Source organism: Exophiala dermatitidis (assembly GCF_000230625.1).
Source record: "Exophiala dermatitidis NIH/UT8656 unplaced genomic scaffold supercont1.6, whole genome shotgun sequence".
Lineage (NCBI taxonomy): Eukaryota > Fungi > Ascomycota > Eurotiomycetes > Chaetothyriales > Herpotrichiellaceae > Exophiala > Exophiala dermatitidis.
The window spans coordinates 1,963,892-1,985,405 of NW_008751651.1; the positions used below are offsets into that span (position 1 = coordinate 1,963,892).

The 21,514-nt window shown below is 52.4% G+C and overlaps 8 protein-coding genes across 8 annotated transcripts; 3 read left to right on the forward strand and 5 right to left on the reverse strand.

Annotated features, from left to right (window-relative positions):
• Window positions 1–408: 408 nt before the first annotated feature.
• HMPREF1120_07543 (uncharacterized protein) lies at window positions 409–1,781 on the forward strand (the record flags this gene model as incomplete). The annotated part of the gene is made up of 4 exons (XM_009161768.1): window positions 409–457; window positions 510–597; window positions 657–1,220; window positions 1,271–1,781. The coding sequence occupies 4 exons, from the start codon at window positions 409–411 to the stop codon at window positions 1,779–1,781; spliced, it is 1,212 nt and encodes a 403-aa protein (XP_009160016.1).
• Window positions 1,782–2,282: 501 nt separating this feature from the next.
• Window positions 2,283–4,137, forward strand: HMPREF1120_07544 (translation initiation factor eIF-3 subunit 7; the record flags this gene model as incomplete). Its single annotated transcript, XM_009161769.1, has 2 exons — window positions 2,283–2,490; window positions 2,558–4,137. The coding sequence occupies 2 exons, from the start codon at window positions 2,283–2,285 to the stop codon at window positions 4,135–4,137; spliced, it is 1,788 nt and encodes a 595-aa protein (XP_009160017.1).
• Window positions 4,138–4,701: 564 nt separating this feature from the next.
• On the reverse strand, window positions 4,702–6,443 carry HMPREF1120_07545 (uncharacterized protein). The gene has a single exon (XM_009161770.1). The coding sequence runs from the start codon at window positions 5,970–5,972 to the stop codon at window positions 5,052–5,054; it is 921 nt and encodes a 306-aa protein (XP_009160018.1). The 5' UTR covers window positions 5,973–6,443; the 3' UTR covers window positions 4,702–5,051.
• A 1,572-nt stretch (window positions 6,444–8,015) lies between these two features.
• On the reverse strand, window positions 8,016–10,067 carry HMPREF1120_07546 (retrograde regulation protein 2). The gene has a single exon (XM_009161771.1). The coding sequence runs from the start codon at window positions 9,551–9,553 to the stop codon at window positions 8,102–8,104; it is 1,452 nt and encodes a 483-aa protein (XP_009160019.1). The 5' UTR covers window positions 9,554–10,067; the 3' UTR covers window positions 8,016–8,101.
• A 684-nt stretch (window positions 10,068–10,751) lies between these two features.
• Window positions 10,752–12,062, forward strand: HMPREF1120_07547 (uncharacterized protein; the record flags this gene model as incomplete). Its single annotated transcript, XM_009161772.1, has 1 exon — window positions 10,752–12,062. The coding sequence occupies one exon, from the start codon at window positions 10,752–10,754 to the stop codon at window positions 12,060–12,062; it is 1,311 nt and encodes a 436-aa protein (XP_009160020.1).
• A 50-nt stretch (window positions 12,063–12,112) lies between these two features.
• HMPREF1120_07548 (uncharacterized protein) lies at window positions 12,113–16,790 on the reverse strand. The gene is made up of 4 exons (XM_009161773.1): window positions 15,190–16,790; window positions 14,651–15,138; window positions 14,261–14,598; window positions 12,113–14,199 (listed from the first exon to the last, which is right to left on the reverse strand). The coding sequence occupies exons 1-4, from the start codon at window positions 15,707–15,709 to the stop codon at window positions 12,696–12,698; spliced, it is 2,850 nt and encodes a 949-aa protein (XP_009160021.1). The 5' UTR covers window positions 15,710–16,790; the 3' UTR covers window positions 12,113–12,695.
• Window positions 16,791–17,352: 562 nt separating this feature from the next.
• Window positions 17,353–19,044, reverse strand: HMPREF1120_07549 (uncharacterized protein). The gene is made up of 4 exons (XM_009161774.1): window positions 18,569–19,044; window positions 18,395–18,514; window positions 18,149–18,346; window positions 17,353–18,096 (listed from the first exon to the last, which is right to left on the reverse strand). Exons 1-4 carry the CDS (start codon window positions 18,774–18,776, stop codon window positions 17,984–17,986), a joined length of 639 nt encoding a protein of 212 aa, XP_009160022.1. The 5' UTR covers window positions 18,777–19,044; the 3' UTR covers window positions 17,353–17,983.
• Window positions 19,045–19,070: 26 nt separating this feature from the next.
• Window positions 19,071–20,968, reverse strand: HMPREF1120_07550 (uncharacterized protein). Its single transcript, XM_009161775.1, has one exon. It carries the CDS (start codon window positions 20,545–20,547, stop codon window positions 19,723–19,725), a length of 825 nt encoding a protein of 274 aa, XP_009160023.1. The 5' UTR covers window positions 20,548–20,968; the 3' UTR covers window positions 19,071–19,722.
• Between the last annotated feature and the right edge of the window lie 546 nt (window positions 20,969–21,514).

Sequence of the window (21,514 nt, forward strand, 5' to 3'; positions counted from 1 at the left end):
CGGGTCAATTACAGAGGGTGTCGACATTACGGACCTTTGCGCGCGATTTGGGCTCACAATCTTGAGATCAACCCAGTGACATCCTCTCCGGCGCGACACCCTCCGACATGGATCCATCATGGGCAGGACAAGAATATCCCACTGGTGCCACTTATCGTGAGTACTCCTCAGTTATACTCCGTGCCTTGACTGGCCTACATGGAATTTGTTCCATCTTCGTTGGGAGGCCCTATTCTGCTAAAGACGAGGAGTAACCACGGCCTGGGGTTATCGCTACGATCAAGCGCAGATTTGAACAATGCCCACCTGCCTGCCGCAAGCTGCACCTTCAGCCTTGGTGACTGACCGGTATTTCCTCGCCTTCTAGGTAACGGAAATGGTGAGACAAGGGGCTCACCTATGATGAACATGGGTTTCTTGAAAAGCTTTGGTGGCATGCAGAAGAAGATGACTCGAGGTATGCGACCATCTCCCCAATGACCACTCTTCAGCTGGCTCAACGACACCAGATGGACAACCTGCAAAGCGACGAGGCCCCAAACCTGATAGCAAACCGGCCCAAACTAGGAGGCAAGAATTGAATCGACAAGCTCAAAGGTGGATGACCGTCCCATCTTTACTAGGGCGTTGACTGATCCGACTGTGATGATATGCAGAACACATCGAGAAAGAAAGGAAAATTACATCAAGGCGCTCGAGTTGGAACTTTCACGTTTAAGAGAAACGTATCTCCATGAACAAAATGCACGACACGCCACCATCCAGCAGCAGAAGTTGATCATCGAAGACCAACAACGAGAAATCATCGCCCTCCGAGAAATACTAGCCAGCCGCGGGATAGCATTTGAGAACGAGCTCGAGAATCGCAAGGCTGTGATAGCAATGAGGCCCAAACGGGAAGAGCCGTCATTAAGCCCGCCATCCGCGAGCAATCTCAGTCCAACCTCGATGGGAGGTCGACCCATGGGATACCAACCGGTCATGTCAGGTCCGCCATCCACGGCGACGGGCTATTCTCCCCAAACATACATCAACGGCGGCCCTGTCAGCGTCTCAGGACACTCTCCTGGGACCACCCACCATAGTCATTCGCCTCAGGGGCCGGATATACAAGAAATGGTCTTCATCAAGAAGGAGCCAGGAGCAGTGGCGGATATGCCTCGACCTGGGATAGGAATCTTCGAGCGGGATCCCCAATTGGGGATCGACTTCATTTTACGGTAGGGTGTCATGGTCGTAGGAAAGAGTTTGAAAGACTGACCAGCCACAGACTCGAGCATACATGTCGCGATCATGAAGAATACCTTGTCCGGAGGTCATTTGACTCCCCCGACGACGAAGAAGAAGCACTATTCTCCGGGCACGCTTTGATGGCATCATGTCCGCCCCCGAGCCACATCGAGCGAGTTCCGGCCCAAGGTGGGGGCCTGGTGCCTACGTACGACCACAAAGTTCCCGATGTCACCACAGTCCAGATATTGAACAATCTGCTCAACCTCAGTCAGACGCTCCGAGGCAATGAGATCCCAAGCGGACAGGTGACTCCCATCATGGCCCTGCAATCGCTCAAAGGACATCGGAATTATGCCAGTCTTACAAGAGAAGATGTTCTGGGCATGATCGAGGCCATAAAAAGTAAAGTCAGGTGTTACGGGTTTGGCGCTGTGATGGAAGACTTTGAACTGCGAGACGCTCTCTCCAGCGTCTTTGCCACGAAACCAGAGACTTATGATCAACTGGGAACAGATTATTCTGCGGACATTGACGATATGTACCTATGAAAGCGGACACCCTAACATTGTGCCGGCGACACCCGGGGGGTATGATTTTCGTTGAATACTGATTTCGGATGTTTTGGGCGGTTCAAAAGCGGGCTATGAACAGGGCAGCGATGATCAACAGAGCGGTACATTTGACCATTTTATATTCCATGAGAGCGTGATATGAACAACAAGATTGAATTTGAATATGACTGAAAAGTAGATTACAGCCTGGGCAATAATGTATCCACTGTACACCATGGTGAGATGCTGCACATTTTGGTCAGGTGTTCAGGTGTTGCTTGGAGTACCTAGGTAGGACTGCGGACAACATCCATGTTGAAGTTGGGGTTTTGGCGGCGGCGGCACAAAAATCGGCGCCAAGAGTTTGTCGGGCTGTTAAAACTCACGGCGCAACTTCAAGTGCCTTCGCCGGCGCCCGCCTCCCACTTCCAGGTTATTGAAAGATAGATACCGGCGAGAACTCTGGAGCAATCCTCGATATCTCGTCAGTTGCCCATCATGCCTGGAATCAGCCTTGCCGATACCATCAATCAGTTGAGCGTCAACGACGAATGGGGCCCCGAAATCACGCCCACCACCACTCTCGATGGCGTCCCCTACGCTCCATTTTCCAAGGGTGACAAACTCGGCCGCATGGCGGACTGGACCCAAGAGGGTAAAGAAGGAAGAGATCGTGGCGGCAGACAATATGGCCGAAACTTCCGAGGTAGGTGGCCGCTTGGTGTCGGTTCATACTTTTTTTGTGCTCTTAACTGACTTTGATCATGTTCAAGACCAACAAATCTACGGTGCCGGCACATCGTCTCTTTTCGCCGTCCAGGTTGCCGAAGACGAGTCATCCTTCTCTGTTGTCGACAACACCCGCGCAACTATAAAGACACGTGGATTCGGCCGAGGTGGTGTAGCTGTCTTCCGTGGCCGCGGCCAACGTGGAGCCGCGCAGCGTGGAGGCAGAGGGACGTTCCAAAGAGTCGGTCAAGGGAGGACTACAGGCCAACAGGGGGGTCAATATTACGACAACCGAGGCGGACGCGGTGGTCGGGGCCGTCGCTTTGGCTGGCGCGACTACGACAAGCCACAGCGGAATCGCGATTCGTCAGTGAACATCCGGCCGGACTGGTCGATGAAGGAGGAGATCGACTTCAACCGGCTACACAAGCTGAACCTCGAAACCACCGAGGGAGAAGACTTGGACAACTACGGATTCTTGTACTACTATGACCGCAGCTACGACAAGCCGCCGGTCAAGAACACGGAGCGCAAACTGCTGTCGCTTGACCGTGCCGCATACAATGTCACCACCTCCGCGGACCCGGTGATCCAAGAACTGGCCGAGAAGGACGAAGCGACCATCTTCGCCACGTCGGACATTTTGTCGATGCTGATGTGCGCACCCCGATCCGTGTACAGCTGGGACATTGTGATTTTGAAGCAAGGAAACAAAATCTTTCTGGACAAGCGACCCGACAGCAGCATTGACCTGGTGACTGTGAACGAAAACGCCGCCGATGCGCCGTTGGAGGCAGACTCGGCCAACACCCCCTCGCAACAGCAGACGGGCGTCAAAGCCGACAGCATCAACACGCCCAGCAACCTGGCCGTGGAAGCGACCATGATCAACCACAACTTTGCCCTGCAGGTGGTGCTCGAGGATCCCAACAACAAGGTCGAGTTCCCGCACCCGAACCCATTCTACAACCCCGGCGAGGAGACGGAGCCATTGGCCTCCAAGGCCTACAAGTACCGCCGCTTCGACCTGTCGCTCGAGCGCGACGAGGAGCCTCTGCACCTGATTGTGCGGACGGAACTGGACGCCGCGACCAAGAACAACATCTCAGGCGAGAATCAGTTCCTGGTCATCAAGGCCCTCAACGAGTTCGACCACAAGGCCCAGGGTGCAGGCGGCGCTCTGGACTGGCGCACCAAACTGCAGTCTCAACGTGGTGCGGTTGTGGCGACTGAAATGAAGAACAACTCGTGCAAGCTCGCCCGATGGACCACCCAGGCCATCCTGGCCCGTGCCGACCAGATGAAGTTGGGCTTCGTCTCGCGTGCCAACCCTAAGTCGGCAGCCAACCATGTCATTTTGGGAGTCATGGGCTACAAACCCCGCGAGTTTGCTACTCAGATGAACTTGGGCCTCAGCAACGGTTGGGGTATTGTCCGCACCATTGTCGACTTGGTCAGGGGTCTGTCTGAGGGTGACGACAGTGACAAGAAGTTTGTTCTGGTCAAGGATCCCAATAAGCCTCTTATCCGGTTGTATGAGGTTCCTTTGAACACCTTTGAGGATGACGAGGATGACGAGGATGGTGGGCTTGCTGATGGCAAGGATGGTGTTGATGAGGAATGATTTTTTGTTCATGTTGTTAGGCCCCCAGAAAAGCTGACATAGAATGGATCTTCATTTGAGCCGATTTGCTACTACCCGGTTACTTTCGCTATGCTCTGTTCTGGTCCGGCCTGGGTCTGGTCTGGTCTGGCATCTTAGAGTGATTCTGAGGAGTACGATTGACAAGACAGAGGCCTAGGAACTGGAAATTAAAAGCAATCGGCCAGAGTACATATACTCAGCACGGCTACAATACTAGTTTCTGAGTAGGGGTAGGAGTCCTACGCAGTCTCCCCCTGCAAACCCCTGTCCTGTCTGTACCTCCATGTAGGTACCTCAATTATCGCGACATTATATCTAGTTTCATGGTGTTCGTTTTCTTGCTGACTACTTCCTTGAGCCCACAAGCCTTGTACTAGCACCAGGAAGGACAAGCCTACCTAATGGTATGCACCTGGTAAGGCAGGCAGGTACCTAGATATACTGTATGTACTAATTACTCCATAGTGTAAGTGTGCTGAGGCAAAGACACGATACTAAGGAATCCTACATGTAAAGCTCTTAGGTGGATGCTTTGGTGTTCAAGTTCGTAGATGGCCTAAAGCCAGACAACAGGTGCCAGTAGTCTGTATTAGTATATATATATCTACCAGGTATTTCATCATTTCGAGAAAGCTAAGCCGTTCTTCAAAACCCAGATCTGCATTCATTGGTTTATTAAATTCAATTTCCCCAACGCCAGTGCTAAACTACTAGGATATCAGAATCTATTTGTCCAAAACGAACAAAAACGAACCGAGACGGCGTCTGCCTTCAGTACCCATATCAATACCCCCGCGCCCTTGTGGAGGGTAAAAGGCCAAATTTCTGCTCACTCCGGGCTCGTCATAACATATATACATAGTACTCGTGGTACTAGTAGGCCAATTTCCTTTTCAATGCACGCCTTGTCCAATTCTCTTTCCAATATCGCTCTCCCAGCCCTTTGCCCTCTCAAACCCATTGCTCGCAGTCTGAAAGTCCATCAAGGCCTGAACAACGGCGTCCTGGCTGGTCGTAACGAACGGACCATACTGAACAACATTCTGGTTCAGTGGTTGTCCAGCGACCAAGATAAAGCGAGCGGGTTCAGAGGCGCCGTCTTCAACAGACGCGGTAACGACATCACCGCTCTGCTCAAACACGACATTATGGTAAGGCGGGACGGCTTGAGGTTCGTCTTTGTTGCCGTCGCCAAAGTTGACCACTCCCTCCAGGGTATATGCGAAAGCGTTCCAGCCGAGCGGAAGCTCCTGTGTCAGCGAGCCGCCAGGGCGGATAGTCACATCGAGCAACCAGACAGGAGTGTATGCGAGATCCTTGAGTGATTCGACTCCCAGGCTGCGGCCCGAAATGACTTTGACCGTGACTTTGCCGTCGTCGGTCTGCGCCACGGGGATCTCGTCGCCCCGCAGGTCGCGGTACCGCGGCTCGCAGTTCTTCAGGGGCTCAGGTAGGTCCACCCAGAGTTGGAGCCCGCTTGTTTCTGGTTCCCCCTGTACGGGCATTTCGGCGTGCATGATTCCCTTGCCGGCCGTCATGAATTGAAGGTCACCAGGTTTCAAACTTCCTGCATTGCCTGCAAAGTCTTCGTGGTCAACTCCGCCTTTTAGTAGGTATGTGATGGTTTCTTGTCCGCGGTGGGGGTGGTCGGGAAACCCGGCGGTCGGAGGCACGCTGAAGTGATCTAGCATGAGGAATGGTGTGAAGTTGCGCAGTTTCGGCGTCCCGACGGATCGCCGTACTCGGGCGCCCGCGCCTTCGGATTGCTCGCGCGCGAGGAAGGATTGTTTGATCGCTCGTGGTTGCGGCGGCATGATTGTGGATGGTTTTGTGGTCGTCGAGGTGGAACGAAAGGTTGGGAAAGATGTTGCTGCTGTCGTCGGTCTTGCTCGTGTTGTGCTGTTGATGATGTTTTTGAAGATAGGGGCGGCTGTTTGAGTTATGTTCTTTGTAGAAGCCAGGTTGTTTGCCTATACTATTGCGAAGGTGATAATGAAAAGGAGGGTAGCGGTCGCAAGTATGATGTTCAGAGTACTTATACCTTGTTCAAAGACAGTTGTGATCGTCGAAGACGCTAGAAGTGGTTAAGGTAAGTACCAAGGTCAAGATGGTCAGTATTCAGCATTACGAGTCTGGTAGACCAGAGCAGACGGGGGGGTAGGTGGCTTATGAAGCCTTGTTGTCGATTGGTTTCTCTCATGATTCCAGAACCAAAATGGCCGGTCGGAGCGCAGTTGGATCTTGGTGGAGGCTGCTTAGCAGAAAATGAATAATCCAGGGACAAGAAGAAGTGGAACTTGAGCTGCCCACGAGCCCCACGGAACATCTTCCGTCACGAGTGATGAGGTAAGAATCTGTCAGCGTTCGACGCCACCACGGCGAGTCACATGACCATTTTGCTGAGTCGTTTACCAAAGCTCGAGTCAGTGAGAGTGACTCGGGGGTAGCCTCGTTATCACATCACATTCACTGGAGAAAGGTATGGGGGGTTTGATCTCATCCCACATTCCAGGATATCCATGGGCGCACTGTGCGTGATTGTAATGATCTCAGGCATCCATGCCGACGCCTGAGGGCAGGTTGTCGTTTCGGGGCCTGGCGTCAATAAACAAAAGACATCTGGGTGAAACAACAAAAGGGATATGAACAGCAGCCATGCGGGTGGTAGCAGGAACATAACGGTCGATTCTGAGCCCTTTTTCTTGAGGCTTTGCCAATACCTTATATGCAGCTTGATTATAGGAAGGAAAGGTAGAACAAGGTATGTCGCCCGGTTACTGGCCGAGATTCGGTCATTGCACCATATGGAGCAAGCTTGAACATCATCAATGGAGACTGTTCGACAGACATGGCATCAACAATAACAGCGGGATTATGCAGAGACTTTTGACCGGAGATAGTGCAGGCACATCTCGAAGGAGGAAATGCGGAGGCAAACACAAATGCATTGAAGCGGATTGAGAAGAGTCGATGATTTGGGGCTGGGTCACAGAGGTAAAGGCAAATGGATGGAAAGGGGTAGGCGACAGTCGACGATTTGAGGCCCGTGTGAACCTCTGGGCGCCACGCAGGGCGGGCGATATGCAGCATTTACGGCTCTTTGCATTGATAAATGCTAATACAAGCTATGAGGTACTTGACCTTTTGTTGGTGGTTGCTTAGTTTTCAAGCTGAGATGTCGCTGATGAGGTGAGTGTAAGCATGAACCAAAAACACCACGTTTCCAACCACTCCGCCCACACCATGGTTCGAACCTGCGAACGAGCAAAAAACTTTGCCTACAAACTCCTGAAGAGGAGGTTGTAGGGAGTGAAACCCATGAATGGGTTTTTCCGATTGTTGATTGTACGATTCCACCTTTTGATTGAGACTCTTTCTAAACGCTTTTGCGTAACCACCCGGTGTTGTCTCTTGCTTTACCACTGCACCACTGCAGCCATTTCGGGGAGGAGGACTCGGTATTGCTGGATTATGGAAGTAATTCGGCGACCTTAATATATATGGGAATAATTTGAGGCGTGTTGGGGGACATGCCCCGGCAACCGCTGTGTTGACGACGTTGGGACGGAGGCCTCCTGGGTTGTAAGTATACAAGACACCGGACCGGAACCCGAGATGGCCTGGCGCGACTGGGTGAGGATTGACGCCTGGGGATGATTGGCCCTTGGCTAAGATTCTACATCACATTTTGGGGGCAAGCCGTTGACACCCTACGTCGATGTGACCGGGTGTACTACGGTATCCTCCTCTTGAGGGTGTATGCCTCAGCCTCGTGGTCGTCCCTCGGGAGACCGAGCGAGATTTTGTTGCGGCGGACCACCCCTTGGGGAACTCAGTGGGGACGGTATGGTCTTTGATGCTTGGAAAGCAATGGTCCCATAACAACTTGTTCTTACTCTCCGTATCGACATTGATCTATCTGAAAACTATACTTTTCTCATCATCAATAGGTATACCGAAAGCTTGGTACCCCTTCTATGACAAAGTCGCCCCTTTTTGCCCTGTGATTCAAAACCCAAAACCATACTGTACATGCGGTAACAAGGCCTATCATCAGGAGGTGGCTCCCAATGCTCACCCAGATGGCCGTCAAATACCTCGGCGCTTCTGGCTGACGAACGATATAGCTGCCAGCGATGCCGCCGAGGCCGTTGCAGGCCGAGATGGCGGCTGCAACGGTCGCACGCTTCCATTGCCCTACCACATTGTTGGCCTGGTAAGCATTGAGCGCCGCCCAATTTGAGACGTAGGCACCGGTGGCCAAAAAGGTGCCAATGTATCTAACAGTGACTTGGCTAGGAAATCCCAGCATGCAGAAACCAACAATCAGAGTGACACAGTTGAAGATGATGATTGGTGCGCGAATTCGGTAATTGTCCCCGATAAGGGATGATAATAGGACCGGAATGACGGCGTAGTAGTAAGGTGGAGAAGAGAGCAATATCGCTTCATTGGTGCTGAATCCCATTCCGCTCTGCAGTATAATTGGCAGAAAATATGACAAGGCAGTCGAGACGAGGTTCAGAAGGAAGAATAGTACACTGAAAACGTACAGCTTTGGGTCGAGGAAGTGAACAAAGATTGCGGAGAGGCTGAATGGCTCCGGCTTTCCGGCATCTCGACGGTCATCATTGATTCGTGCCAGGGCCAGGGTCTTCTCGTCTTCGGTCAAGAACCAAATAGAGTTCTCGCAGCGGTCGGGGAAATCGACCATCCAGAAATAAGTGACGATCCCAATGATCACTGTAATGGATCCCTGGACAAGATACATATATTGCCAGCCTCTCAAGCCATGTCGGTGATCGAGATGATTGAGTCCGTAGTTGACGATTGAACCCGTGGCAAGTATTATGACCTCGCCGGACTGTAGTAAAGCGAAACGTAGTTGCTGCTCTTTGCGGGTGTACCATGTTGAGATCAGGTAGGTGAGGCCGGGATATATGCCAGCCATTGAGATGCCGAGCAGGACCCTCAATGCGATCATCTCTCTCCAACTGGTGATGGCTGCGGTGCACATGGTGATCAAGCCGAACGCACAGGTGATTGTCGAGAAGAATATCCTGGGGCCGACTAGCCGCAATAAAATAGTCGCGGGAAGTTGGAAGCACACCGAGGCCACGGTGAAGATGAATATGGAGACCGAGTACCTGTCCCCACTGAGATCTAGATCCGACAGCATGCTGGTTACCGATGCAGACGAGATGATGCCGCTGTCGAGCAGGTTCAAGCTGCAGAGAACACCCGCGATCGTACACAAGCGAAGATCAACTTTGCGCCGGAGCCGCGCTTCGGCCTCGTCTTGCTTCTGTATGGTAGCCGGTCGATCGGGACTGTGGCTGACTCGTATAGATAAAGCCGTGTCATGGCTTTCGTCTGATTGTGTGCTCCCCGCCATGCTGGGTGTTGGAGCGGACTTTTTGAGCCCGCTTGGTGTATGCTGGCAAAGCAAACCTCTTGATATATAGACCGCTGGGGCGGTGTCAATTCTTTTTTTCAATCTACCGCGCCCTCATCGTTCCGCCAATGTTGACCCGTCAGCTTCCAGCTGCAAACTTGAATTTCAATGCAGCGCGAGTAAGAGATTAATTTTGTGGCGGAACCGGCAATTGAAGAGTCACCGCGGATAAAATGTACCATACGGTTGGAATGGCGAATCGGAGTGTGCGGGGCATTATTCAGCCTCGATGTCGTTATTTCCAACCTTTTCCACCCGCTTGCCCATCAGAGTGGACTGGCTTCCTTACAACATGATAAGGCTTGCAGAGGTTGGAATGTAGTAAACAAAATATATGTTACGTGTGAATCACACTTGAATCTTCCATATCCTCATGTAGAAATGTTGAAACAAGAATTCCAATGGAACCCCAGGCCTGTGAGGGCCGACTTTCTCTACCACACGATGCCGGTGCTGATTCCGCGGCCAAACTGGAGCCTTGCATTATGTAACCCAGACGAGACGAGGCTGCTCACGTGCCCGAGGACTGGCTGCCAGTCACGTGGCTGGGAGAATCTCGGCCGGGCGAATGGAAACAAATGCATCTCACGACTCACGTTTCTCGGTTTTCAGGGTCAGCGACTCCAAACAATGTCCGGCGATGCGGTGCGCTGATGTTATGTTCTGATACCTCGCGGATCTCGGGATTCCTGCGAAGAGCGCAATCTCACAACCGACGGAACGACTAGTACTGACCTGTTCAAGTTGAGAACAACTCGAAACCCACAGGCAACACTTGATCGACTCTATCCAACCATATTTCAGTCTTCTCTTCACATGCTCCCCCAAATATGAATATGGAATGAACACTTCCCCCGTCTCCATCTTCTGACCCTACCCCCGACCCACCATCTACTTACCGTATAATCAGGAAACACTTCCACCTCATCATCCTCGGATGCATTCGCTTCACACCCAGCGCGACTTCAACTGATCCTCACACAGAACTGACCTTCCCATCCTGCCCTCACTCGCACCACATGCTCGTCGCCCGTGCGCAGTGAACTGTATTGTCAAGCCGACTCATCAGCCGTCCTCCTCCAACTTCGAGTTTCCCGATCTATTTGCTGTCCTCACCTACTAAGATATCCCTCTCAAAATGGTCGAGCTGATCCCTCCTCCCGATCCACATACCTTACTACCACCCTTACTCGCCTGTCTACCTACATCGTATGCTTCGACACGACCTCCACCAGCGCTCTTGGACCTTTTATCTCCGATCCTCCGCCAGAGACTAGACGTCCACACATCCCTCGGAAACCGCGAGAACTGGGCAGGGCTATTATGCTGGAACGCAGAGCAAGGCGAGGTTCTGAAGAGCAAGATCGAAGAGACAGAATTCGAGCCGCACCCGTCGTCCGGCGAGATTGAAGTCGGAGAGCTCTCAGGGCGGATAACATACAGAAGATTCGACGACGAGACGCTTCAAGCACGGATCCCGCTGGCCGATTGGCCATTCACCGCAGTATACCTATGGTGTCCTGAAAGCGGACAGAAACAGAACAACGGAGCCGGAGCCCCTTCCTCGTCTCTGTGGAAACTAGCCGAACTGTTACCCGCTGATAACTCACAACTGCATAACAATATCGAGTCTTCTTCATGGTCAACGTCAATAGGAGAAGCCAACGACTCGGCGCGCGAGAGGCTGGTCACCGAAGCCCTACAAGAAGCCGATGCTGCCAATGCCCGCGCCGCCGCCACCTTTAACCATCATCAGAGAACCCTGCTCAGTCCGCCCATGCCACATGGCACAGACAACAACGACAACGACAATGACGAAGACGATGACTATTGGGCTATGTACGACAAGACTCCAGGCCGGACGCCCGCTCGAAAGGCATCCGTCGAGCCGCCCCGTCACAGCAACGACGACGACTACTACGCCCGCTATGGCGACGTTCAACCCGCCTTGGATAACCATGACCCCGACGAAGAAATGGAGATCGACAATTCGAAAGATCCTGCAGATACCACATCGTCCACCTTGACCGGAAACACATTACACTTACAGCAATTTCTCTCCCATGGTCTAAACGGCCACACAAGCACTGACCCCCTCCCGCCTCCGTCTCCGCCTCTGGACGGCGATCCTCCACCATACCAGGACCAAGGCAGCTCTGATGAACATGAGGGTCTTGACGCCGCTCCGCCTGCCAGTGGTGAAAAAGAAATCCCCGTCAGCCACCCGGTGCCTTCGTCGCCGTCGTCACGAGGATCCGAGACGGTCGCGCGTCTCGAAGAGCATGCGGAACGATACACGGCCTCGGAGATCGGGATCCGGCAGCACATCAGCACCAGTCTGAAATCCATGTATCGGCTGGCCCGGAGTGCGGGCATGGACCGGGACGAGTTTGAGCGCATCGTCCAGCGGGAGTTGGAAACCTTGAGCATTTTTGATAGGGACGGTTAAGCCAAAACAAAGCATCAAGCAAGCAAGCCAAGCCAAGCATGCTTTCTGTACGAATCAGTTTTACATCTGACATTGTCTTTTGTACTACTATACCTACTACCATAGTAGTTAGTACCCTAGGTACGGTATCTGCTACTACTTGGATACTACAGTACGATATTTGGGAAACTAAAGAATCAACTCGATGATTTCCAATAATAATGATTACAGCTTTGCGCCCAGATCTGTGCCCTGGATATACCTATCTGAGGTAGAAAGCACCATGACCGAACAGCCAATAGACTGGTCAGCACCATCAATGCCACCCGCAGTCCTAGTAGGTCGTAGGTATTGCCCGGGATGGGACCGTGCGGCTGGTGCCGGGTGCCCTGACTGAACAAAACAAAAACACAACCATAAACGACCGTGATGATCCTGGTATCACAAAAGCAAGACCTTCCACCTCGCAAAAACAATAAACTCCACCCTTCAGTATCCAGATAATGAACATCGCAGATGGTGGCCAGATGTCAGTGAGATCATCGATCCAATGATAATATGGCTCGTTGTTCCCACTAAATCGGGCACCGACCCATACGGTTAAGTATCTGCGAGCACCCACAGCGTATGGGCCGGCGTGGACATAGACGTCATCTATTCGTCTGTTTTGATGACCTCTTGATACAACTTGCTCTCTTCCGCCAGACCCGGCGTTGGGGGAAACTCCCCTGGTACGTGCAAGTCGCTGACAGTCGTGTAACTCTTGTTTCGATCGGGATGCTTCACCACATATTCTGTCGGTGGTGCCGTCGTGTTTCGGGGCCCAATGTAAACGCCGTTGGCGTCGAACATGCTGTCAGCTGGATACCCCGTGCTCGTAGGGGCAGTAGACAGTGTGCCGGTCTCTGTGCCCGAAGAGGTCGTGTTGGCAGCGGCTGAACTACGCGCCGTAGTGCTGTCGCTCATTGCGCGTGGTGCAGTAGGTGTATCGATGGGAGCAGCGGTCGCGGCAGGGATGGGCGCTGACGACTGGCCATAATCCGGGATAGCCGTTTCAGCGTCTGGCTGACGTGCTGTGGGCTGGGCCGAGCCTTGCTGCTGCTGCTGCTGCTGCTGCTGGTGGTGGTGCATAGCCCCAGCCCCTACCGCCGCGCCTGCTGCTCCAGCCCCTATTGGCGCCATCCATTCACCGTATTGGCTTCCTGTCTCGGGGGGTGACGACACAGGCTGTACAGGAAAGATGTTTGGGTGTTGAACTGCCGGGTACTCCTGCTGTTGAGGAGTAGAAACGTTTCCATGCTGCACAGCAGTATGGTGATGCTGGACGTGAGCATAATCCTGGGTGCCAGGAGTGTACTGGCGATGAGTGGAAGCATATTCTCCGTGGTCGGAGGGGCGTTGGTTAGCTGAATGAACATTGCTCGCCATGCTAGCAGGTCGAGAACGGGGTTGAGGGGCCTGTAACTCGGTGTGTGCCTCTGCAGTGTGTGCAAAGGGCACACCGCTGCCAGGTAGAGCACCTGCTGCTGCTATGACATCGCGCTCTTGGTCAGAACTCTCTCCACTAGAGGGGGACAGCGGTGCTTGTAAGCCACGCTGTACGTTGACATCAGATGGAAATCGCCCACCTGGTGCTGGTCGTTGGGGAGGACGCCATCCGGCTTCAGATCTGGTGTCCTCGAGATCATGCACGCCCTCAACACCTAACCCACCAGCTCCGGCATAGCCACCTTCAGCGACCGAGTTTCCTCGAACAGATTGTTCCCCCGAAAAGGCCACACGGTCGGCCTCATCTTCCTCCATTCCGCCTTCTGAACTAATGATGCTTGCGGGTTTGAGACTGTTGCCCGAGAGTGACCTAGCATGTTGGCGCCGCACGAAATCGTTTCGCTCTTCTCCTTTCCTTTCGGTAAGCTCCTTGATGTCGTTGTACCAGGCCATCATGGTGTCATGGGACTCGGCTCGGAATACCCAAGAGTGTCCACGATGCATAGAGCCAGTTTGCCGGCCTTTGAGCATGAATTTGTGTGACGAAGAACCGGGCTCGGAGTGAGAGCCTAGTTTCTGCTCCGGAAGATACAAAGACATAACCGGAGATTGATAGGCGATTCGGTCGGCCGACTTAAATTCGTGCAAATGTGTCGGAGATAGAACGTACCTGGAGACGCCAGTCAATAACGATTGGTGCATAATATCAAATGGAATAAAGGACGACTTACCAGCCAGGGGTATAGTTCTTGAGATATTTACTCTTCCGCTCAAGCATCCCGCTCCTTACCTCCACAGCTGCAGGATGATCTTTGCCGGGATATACAATGTGGGAAACTTGGCGGATTGGATTCCTAGGATCAACCATCTGGCTGCTGTTGGTAGTGAACTCTTCCCACTCATGATCCTTAGGCATGGCAATAGGTCCCTCCTTGAGCTTGTCGGCTGTATCGTAGGCAGTGTCGGCCTCGCGGCGGAGGATCCCAGCCACCACATTGTACGCTTTCTGAATCTCTCCAACCACAATTGACTCAAGTTCGCGGCCTGATGCCTCAAGGTTCAAGTATGCCTAAAACAGGTTAGTCCCATATGTCTCGAGGAGGACATGGAAACAAACTTACTCGATGCAAATAGTTTTCTTCGTCGATCTGCCTCTCTACTTGCCTATCGACAGCCAGCTTGACGAGAAAAGGATCATTCTTTCCAGTGGTGGCTGCTGCGTCGTGGTCGACCATGCCCAGGGCTTCCTGAAGTTGGCGTACAGCTTTCCGGGTGGCTTCTTGTTCCTTGTCTACTGAATTCTTGAAATCGCCAGACAAGCTCTTGATTTCCTTTATCTTTTGCTGCAGGTCGCTGCGGAGTCCGGTTAACTGGATAATGACTTCGTTCTCCAGATCCCGAGCCTTGTTGGAGTCCAGAAGAGCTTGCTTGTGGAAATCCTGCAGGATGTGGAGTGCATCACCGATTCCCCCCGAAGAGAGGAAGTTGGAGGGCATGGTCGTGTTGTTTATGACATTGGCACTTGAGGAAAGGGACTTGGCCCGAACCTCATACATCTTGTGCAAGTCCCGGAAGTAATTGATCAGATCTTTCAATACTTTGCGCCATGCTATATGATGTTGTCAGCACCGCGCAACCTACTGACGAGAACCATGCTTACCTTGAAAACGTGCTGCGAGGAGCTCTGTGGGGTTCCCCGAGGTGGGCACAGGGCAATAGAAGACACTGTTGTATTCCTCGGTTTCCCCGTATTTTTCTTTCTCGCCCAGCTTCAGACTACGCACTGAGCCGGCATAGCTGCTTCTTTTGCTGGGCGACCTCTTTAGGCTTGCACTCCGATGCATGGAAGCCTTCTTCTTCAAGGTCCCACCGCGTGAGGGAAGCAGCGTTTGAGATCCGGATATATGGGATTCAGTCCTCGTGAGATCTGGAGCTTCTTCATGACCAACAGGCGCCTCCTGGTGATATTCCCCGGCATTGGACAGCAGCGACGGATCCTGCTGGACACCGTGGGGCTGTTCCAGGTGCGATGCGGTATCGGGCGGGTGTGAGCCGACGTAGGAAACCGGGCGGGATGATGGCTGCGCGCTCAAAGGACGCGCAGAATGCAGCGACGGTTCCTGCTGGTGGCCGAGCATGGCGCTGTGGACTGGCGAAACAGGAGTGATGGGTCGTGACATTGTGAGGAGAGCCGAAATGGCGTGGTAGTTGTGAAAAAGAGCTCGTTAAGAGTCGTAGAGGAGGACCTTATCGTGGCTTGACAGCTAAGCACCTATGCTGCAGACATGGTCTCGACATAGAGAGCAGCTGCGAGGACCGTAGACGTAGAGTTGCAATGTTAGCGGTGATGGCACGATGACCGGCGGGATAGCTCTGTGATGATGGAACGAGCAAAGAGACTCGGAAGATGGGCACCTTTCAGCTGAGGTGCATCGATAGTGTACAGCGTTAAATGAGTTGCGACAGGGAACAGCAGATCTGGCGGGCGGGAAAATGGATGACGTCGGTTCCAAGAAGCGGCCGCGAAGCAGATCTGGAGCTCGAGATGGATTGGGTTGGACTTGAGGGACTGGCAGTGGTTGACGTCGAGAGCAGAGTGGACGCACTGTGGGCGCCGTCTCCAGACTCGGAGCGGGCGGCGACCTGGTTGAGCTGTCCAGCTCGACTAGTTCTCTAGTTGTGCCGCCGTCGCCCACTGTCGTGCAGCGCAACCAGCACGGCTGAATCACGGCCAAATCAACGAGCCGGAAGAGAGATGCTGGTGGAGAGACGGGCGGGCCACCAACCCAGAACAATCTACTAGTTGACCTTGACAGTGACCTTTTTGACAACCAAAGTGCTGTGAACTTGTATGCTTCAAGTTGTGCTTGTGCAGTGGTGGAGTGACCCTCCGAGTCTCTCTCCCTTGCAGGTCGTCAAAGGAGCGCAGTCTGACACCCGCCGGGGACACAAATACTGAGCAGTCACCACAATCAAGTGCGACAGACACCAAGGCCTGCCGAATTATTTGTCAGACTGCGAAATTAGCCGTTGGCCCAGGAACGAAGACGCTGCCCTCTTGTCCAGCCCTGAGGCTGTTGAATGCTTCTGATGAGCAGTGTACAATGTTGTATACACCATTAATGAGGTGCTACGAGCAGCTGTTTCAACTCCAGAGCCAGCAGTACTTAGCAGCCGACGCTTCCGTTCAAGCACCAAACTTGAAGGGCCGATGCCTCTAGAACCTTCAAACTTGTGGATGGTGCTGGGCACCTGTAGTTGTACAGCATGAGATCAGCGAAGACCTGAGCCTCCAAACCTTGGAAGGTAAACCTGAGCACCCGCCTCCGCTCTCATGTCCCAATCAATGCCTGCTACTACTACAAATGTAGGTACCTACAACGCCCGAGTTTGGCTCCAGTTTAGCTATCATCGTCAGTATCTTCTGGGTATTCCCAGCCTCCAAGTATTCCTATTCCGTTCGCATCCAATATATATACGTAAGAAAGTAACCACTATCACCATCCTAAGCGCCCGCGTCCCCCACTGATCATCAAACCCAGCCCGTCGGCCCATCGTCCATAGTAGCTCATCGGCGACCAGAGCGGTCATGCGTAGAGCAGATCTAGTCTCGCTGCATAAGGTATACAACATGGGACACAGGAAGTTCTGAACTCGTTTGCTACTACAAATTGCACGACCAATTCTCTTTGGTCTAAGTTGCCGTATTCCTGGTCCGTGTTGAATGAGGTATCGGCTCAACAGGCATTCCCCAGATTGTGAATAAAACACCTGGCATAAACCTCAGTCGTCATGACGTGCAGGAGAACCAGAAAAATCACCTGGAGAAATGGATACCTGGATAGCTGGCTTCCCTATATCTACTAATAGGATACAATGTACTCCTTATTATTGTGGCGCTTCTTGCTACATCATCTACCTAGGTACAGTAGGCATGGCGGTGCGCTTGTGGATGATAGCCCAAGCGGAAGCTGCCGAGCTCTCGGTTTCCCGGTCCATTGGAAAACTTCTACAGCATTCGACAGAAGTTGCTCTGGCTTCCAACCACTGACATCTCCGCTCACCACAATATTGCTTGGTCGCTTCAAGCGGAGGTGTTGTATTAGACGAGATCAGAAGCGGAATTGGAACCCAAGAAGCTTGGTTGCAAAAGTTTGGACTAAGTAAGAACAGTTGCCAGACGCCGCGAGAGTTTTGTTGCATGGGATTTGTAGCATTTGAGCAGTAAGGTACATACATCCATCTGACTCACGGGGAAACGGTTCCGCAGCTTCCGCTCACATGAACTGAGTACTTGGGCTGCTTTCCGGTGGGAAACATCTCATCCGTGTTTCCCAGGGCGAATGGAAGAACAATCAGTCAGGATGCAATATGAGGGTCATTTCTATGCAGGCCCATGAACCCGGATATCCTCCCAAATTGCAGCGCTGTTGTAGTAGCTCTGCGGTGGAGCATCATTCAGCTGGCGGACTCGACGCTCCCATATAATATGGCTGCTGTATGTCGATTCCGTATTTCTCTTTAATTCTTTGTTTCCGTCTCTCTTCGTATCCTGGTCCGTAAATGCCTGGTACCACAATTAGATCCGATCAATAGACATTAGGCAGTCATCATATTACCTCTTCCTTCTCCAAGCTCGTTGATAGTTTCATTGATTGGTCTTCTGTATCGCGTCTTCGCCTCCTCTTTGTACCCGATACGATCGAGTTGGGGTTCGTCTGAAGCTGACTCGAACACAGAGCGGCCTGTGTAGCTGGCTACGGCCATGGATGCACCCAGGGCGAAGCTGCCTCCAAGCGTCGCCGGCATTGATCTCTCTGCAAAGGTTTAGTAAGTCGCCTTTGTCGGGTAGACATTCCACATACTTGCAAGACCGGGGAGAGCGCCAGCAATTGCACCTCCAATTCCGTGGTTCCAGGGGTCGTTCTTTTCCCGCAGATTGGCACATGCGGTGGTGGTGAATGCAAATGTACCACCCACGGCCGCTGTAGGATATCAGCCTATGCGATTCTTTTGCAACTAGTATGTTCCCAACGTACTGAACAATCCTACTGTGGTCCCAAATCGTGTGAAGACACTTAAAATTCCGACGTCGCCCTTCGCCATGGTATTTTGGACGGAGGCCAGGAACAGACCTGCTGCACCCGCCAGAGTCGCTCCGCGCAACGACGTTGCGAGTGCATCTTTGGGCTGATAGACAGGTTCTTCGGAATTGTAGGTTGGTTTCGAGTCAAATATGTCCGCCATGGCTGCGGCTAGTCAAGGCTGCACACCAATGCTGTCCGGATCACCTCATCAGCAGCTGGACAGTGAGACGCTGGATTTGTCGGGGAAATGAAGGCGTCGAGGGAGTTCGTGGGAGGTTAATACGGAGTTGAGACAGACTCGGACGCGGATGAATTGTAGGACTGTAGTTCAGCAACTTGAAGTGCTTGCTTTACACGGCACCGCATTGGTAGCTCCGCCGTACAGTGCAGTGCAGTGAGCGACGGGCGGGATTTCCTTGGCGGCTAAAGCAGCAGCACATTGTGCAATAGTGTAGTACTTAGTACTATAAAGGGATCAATAGACACTGCCACTTTAACGGCAGCCAGTGCTGGATAACAAGCTGCTCGACCTCAAATACTGCTGTCTCAATGCAGCTTCAAAAGTCTTCTTGTGAAGCACCTCTCCTTGCTATCCTAAGAACGAAGTAGTCCTATTCCGGTCTGTGCTACTGCTGAAAAGCTCAACATTGTCCTCTTGTTATCCCCCACCCCGGTCCATGCCGCGGTTGGCACTACTTCTTCGTGGCATGAGAGACCTTTGTGCTCTAACCAGCGTAGGGAAGACGCATGGAAGGACTTGCAACTGTAAGTCTCTGGTTTTGCCATTTCACTGCATGATTCCAACATGGACATCCATTTGGGGCGCCACGTAGCCAACATGGTGATCTGGTGGAGAACAAGGGACATGCCTTGTTAAGGGGTGTGCCTTGTAATGTAACCACCCAAGTTCTGAAGTTCAGCAATCACTCAATGCTCCCAGTAACAGCGACATAGTGCGGAGGGGGCAACTTCCATGCAGTTTTCAACTCACCGAACCGGCTGCGACCCGCAAAGTCACCGAGATAGCTTGTGATAACATCTTGTGCGTCATCAGGGGCCCTCAACTTCGAAGTTGCGTCCCATCCTCAACTGCAACCACTGTGCACTCAGGTTTTGCAAATGAGCTGTCTCTCTAGTCCTGCCGCAAGATCATCTGCCAAGCTAAACCCATGACTCCAGCACTTATCGATGATACAACCCAGCCATATATTGCCTGTTGAAGGACGACTGCCTTGTCGAGGCTCAGACGCTGATTGACCGGCACCTGCTGTCCCTAGCATAACATCGAGCTTACCACTTTGCCCCGTCACAACCTCATACATAACAGACCCAAGTTGTTCAAGGTCTGTCTGAATTGAGTAACCATCCTCATCGGGGCCGTTCAGGTCCCAGTCCAGAGGCATCAACGTCGATTCTCCAAAGTCCACGAACTTTATGGCTAACTGGTCGTCGAGTAGGAAATTTTGCAACCTAATATCGGCGACAATAACGCGTCGATGATGAATATGTGCAAGAGTTCGTGCCATTTGTGTAAACCAAAACAGTTGCACTTCCCGTGCAGGTCTTGCCTCGAGATGCAATAAGTAATTTTTGAGGTCACCATTTTTCATGAAATCCAACTGGATTGAACTGTCGGTCGAAGACGACAAGTTGGAACAGCGGACAATCCCTGAGTGAGAGCCTAGCCTTCTGTAAATATTCTTTTCACGTTCCAACGAGCTAACAAGCATAGCCCCTATGTCGTAATCGCCTTCGCTGGGCGGCAGACTTTCGTCAAGCAAGACCACTCCGTTGACGTCGAAGTCCCTGGACAGTCGAGGTATCTTCACGGCATATTGCCCTCGCTGAATCACCAGGCCAGTTCCACCTACTCCAATGACCTTCTCTGTCACTCTGGCCCCGTCTAGCTTGACGAACTCCGAAAAGATCATCGCGCTTGGTCATGGATAACGGTACGCCGACACAAGGTAGCTTTGTGCTGCCTAGGCGAAAAGGCTCCAGCGAGAGTCTTGACAGCAACTCAATTCAGGGGTCAACCACAGAGGAGGTCAAGAGAAGAGGCTCGTGCCGGTGGCTCGGCTAAGCGAGGCTGGTCGGAACAGGCGGATTCCTGCTGCAGATTGACATGGCTGGGCTTGGTGCGCGGTCCAATGCTTGAATTAGTATCTTGCCTCTATATCTGTAGACATGAAAGGAGAACACAATGCTGTGAGGTTGCTGTGTATTTGAAGTTCCACAAGCGGGAAGGCAAGAAGATGCAGGATCACAGTGCTGCTCATGTGAAGGGAATGTGCTCCTGCCTGGACCAGTCCAGGAATACTGTACAGTAGTACTTGACCACTGTCAGTTCAGGGGGCATGTTCCCAGTCCTACAATAATAAAGAAGGGTTCAGCCTTGAACAATTCCCGGCCCCTAGCATCTAATCTAATCACAACCATTACATAAGCCTGCGGCGGCCTGCATGGTGCTGCTGCTGGGGTCTGCTGGCACTACTACTACGGAGCCTTACGCGCCCGCAAAGGGAACAAATCAAAAGGGCAGGAGAGCATATGCATCTCGGAGACTGGCAGATCACCATCTTTGCTACCTTGAACCTGCAGTCCCCCGGAGAGCTTCAATCGATGTAGAGACTTCCGTGTTTTCTTGTTTTCAGAGATGCTTTGACTGTGCAGGCATATCCTCATCACCGAGCGACCTCACTCAGTTTCGTCAGAAAGTAGGCTGCCTCCGTCATAGCCTGAGACACCACAGATCTTTTGCTTCGTCCGTTCGTCCCAAATCACTTTCAGTAGAGTCGTCGATGCCATCTCCGCCGTTCGCATGATCCTAGACCATAAACCGACCTCCTGAATACCTTGCGGTATCCCTTTCGCGCCGCCTCTACCCTCCGTGGAGAC

Coding starts and splice junctions, on each gene's coding strand:
- HMPREF1120_07550 (XM_009161775.1), bottom strand. CDS start 20,547: ATGATCTTTTCGGAGTTCGTCAAGCTAGACGGGGCCAGAGTGACAGAG.
- HMPREF1120_07549 (XM_009161774.1), bottom strand. CDS start 18,776: ATGGCGGACATATTTGACTCGAAACCAACCTACAATTCCGAAGAACCT. Junction 18,515..18,568: donor GACCACAGTAGGATTGTTCA/GTACGTTGGGAA, acceptor GATATCCTACAG/CGGCCGTGGGTGGTACATTT. Junction 18,097..18,148: donor CGAGCTTGGAGAAGGAAGAG/GTAATATGATGA, acceptor TTGTGGTACCAG/GCATTTACGGACCAGGATAC.
- HMPREF1120_07548 (XM_009161773.1), bottom strand. CDS start 15,709: ATGTCACGACCCATCACTCCTGTTTCGCCAGTCCACAGCGCCATGCTC. Junction 15,139..15,189: donor CCTCGCAGCACGTTTTCAAG/GTAAGCATGGTT, acceptor AACATCATATAG/CATGGCGCAAAGTATTGAAA. Junction 14,200..14,260: donor AAGAACTATACCCCTGGCTG/GTAAGTCGTCCT, acceptor TGGCGTCTCCAG/GTACGTTCTATCTCCGACAC.
- HMPREF1120_07545 (XM_009161770.1), bottom strand. CDS start 5,972: ATGCCGCCGCAACCACGAGCGATCAAACAATCCTTCCTCGCGCGCGAG.
- HMPREF1120_07546 (XM_009161771.1), bottom strand. CDS start 9,553: ATGGCGGGGAGCACACAATCAGACGAAAGCCATGACACGGCTTTATCT.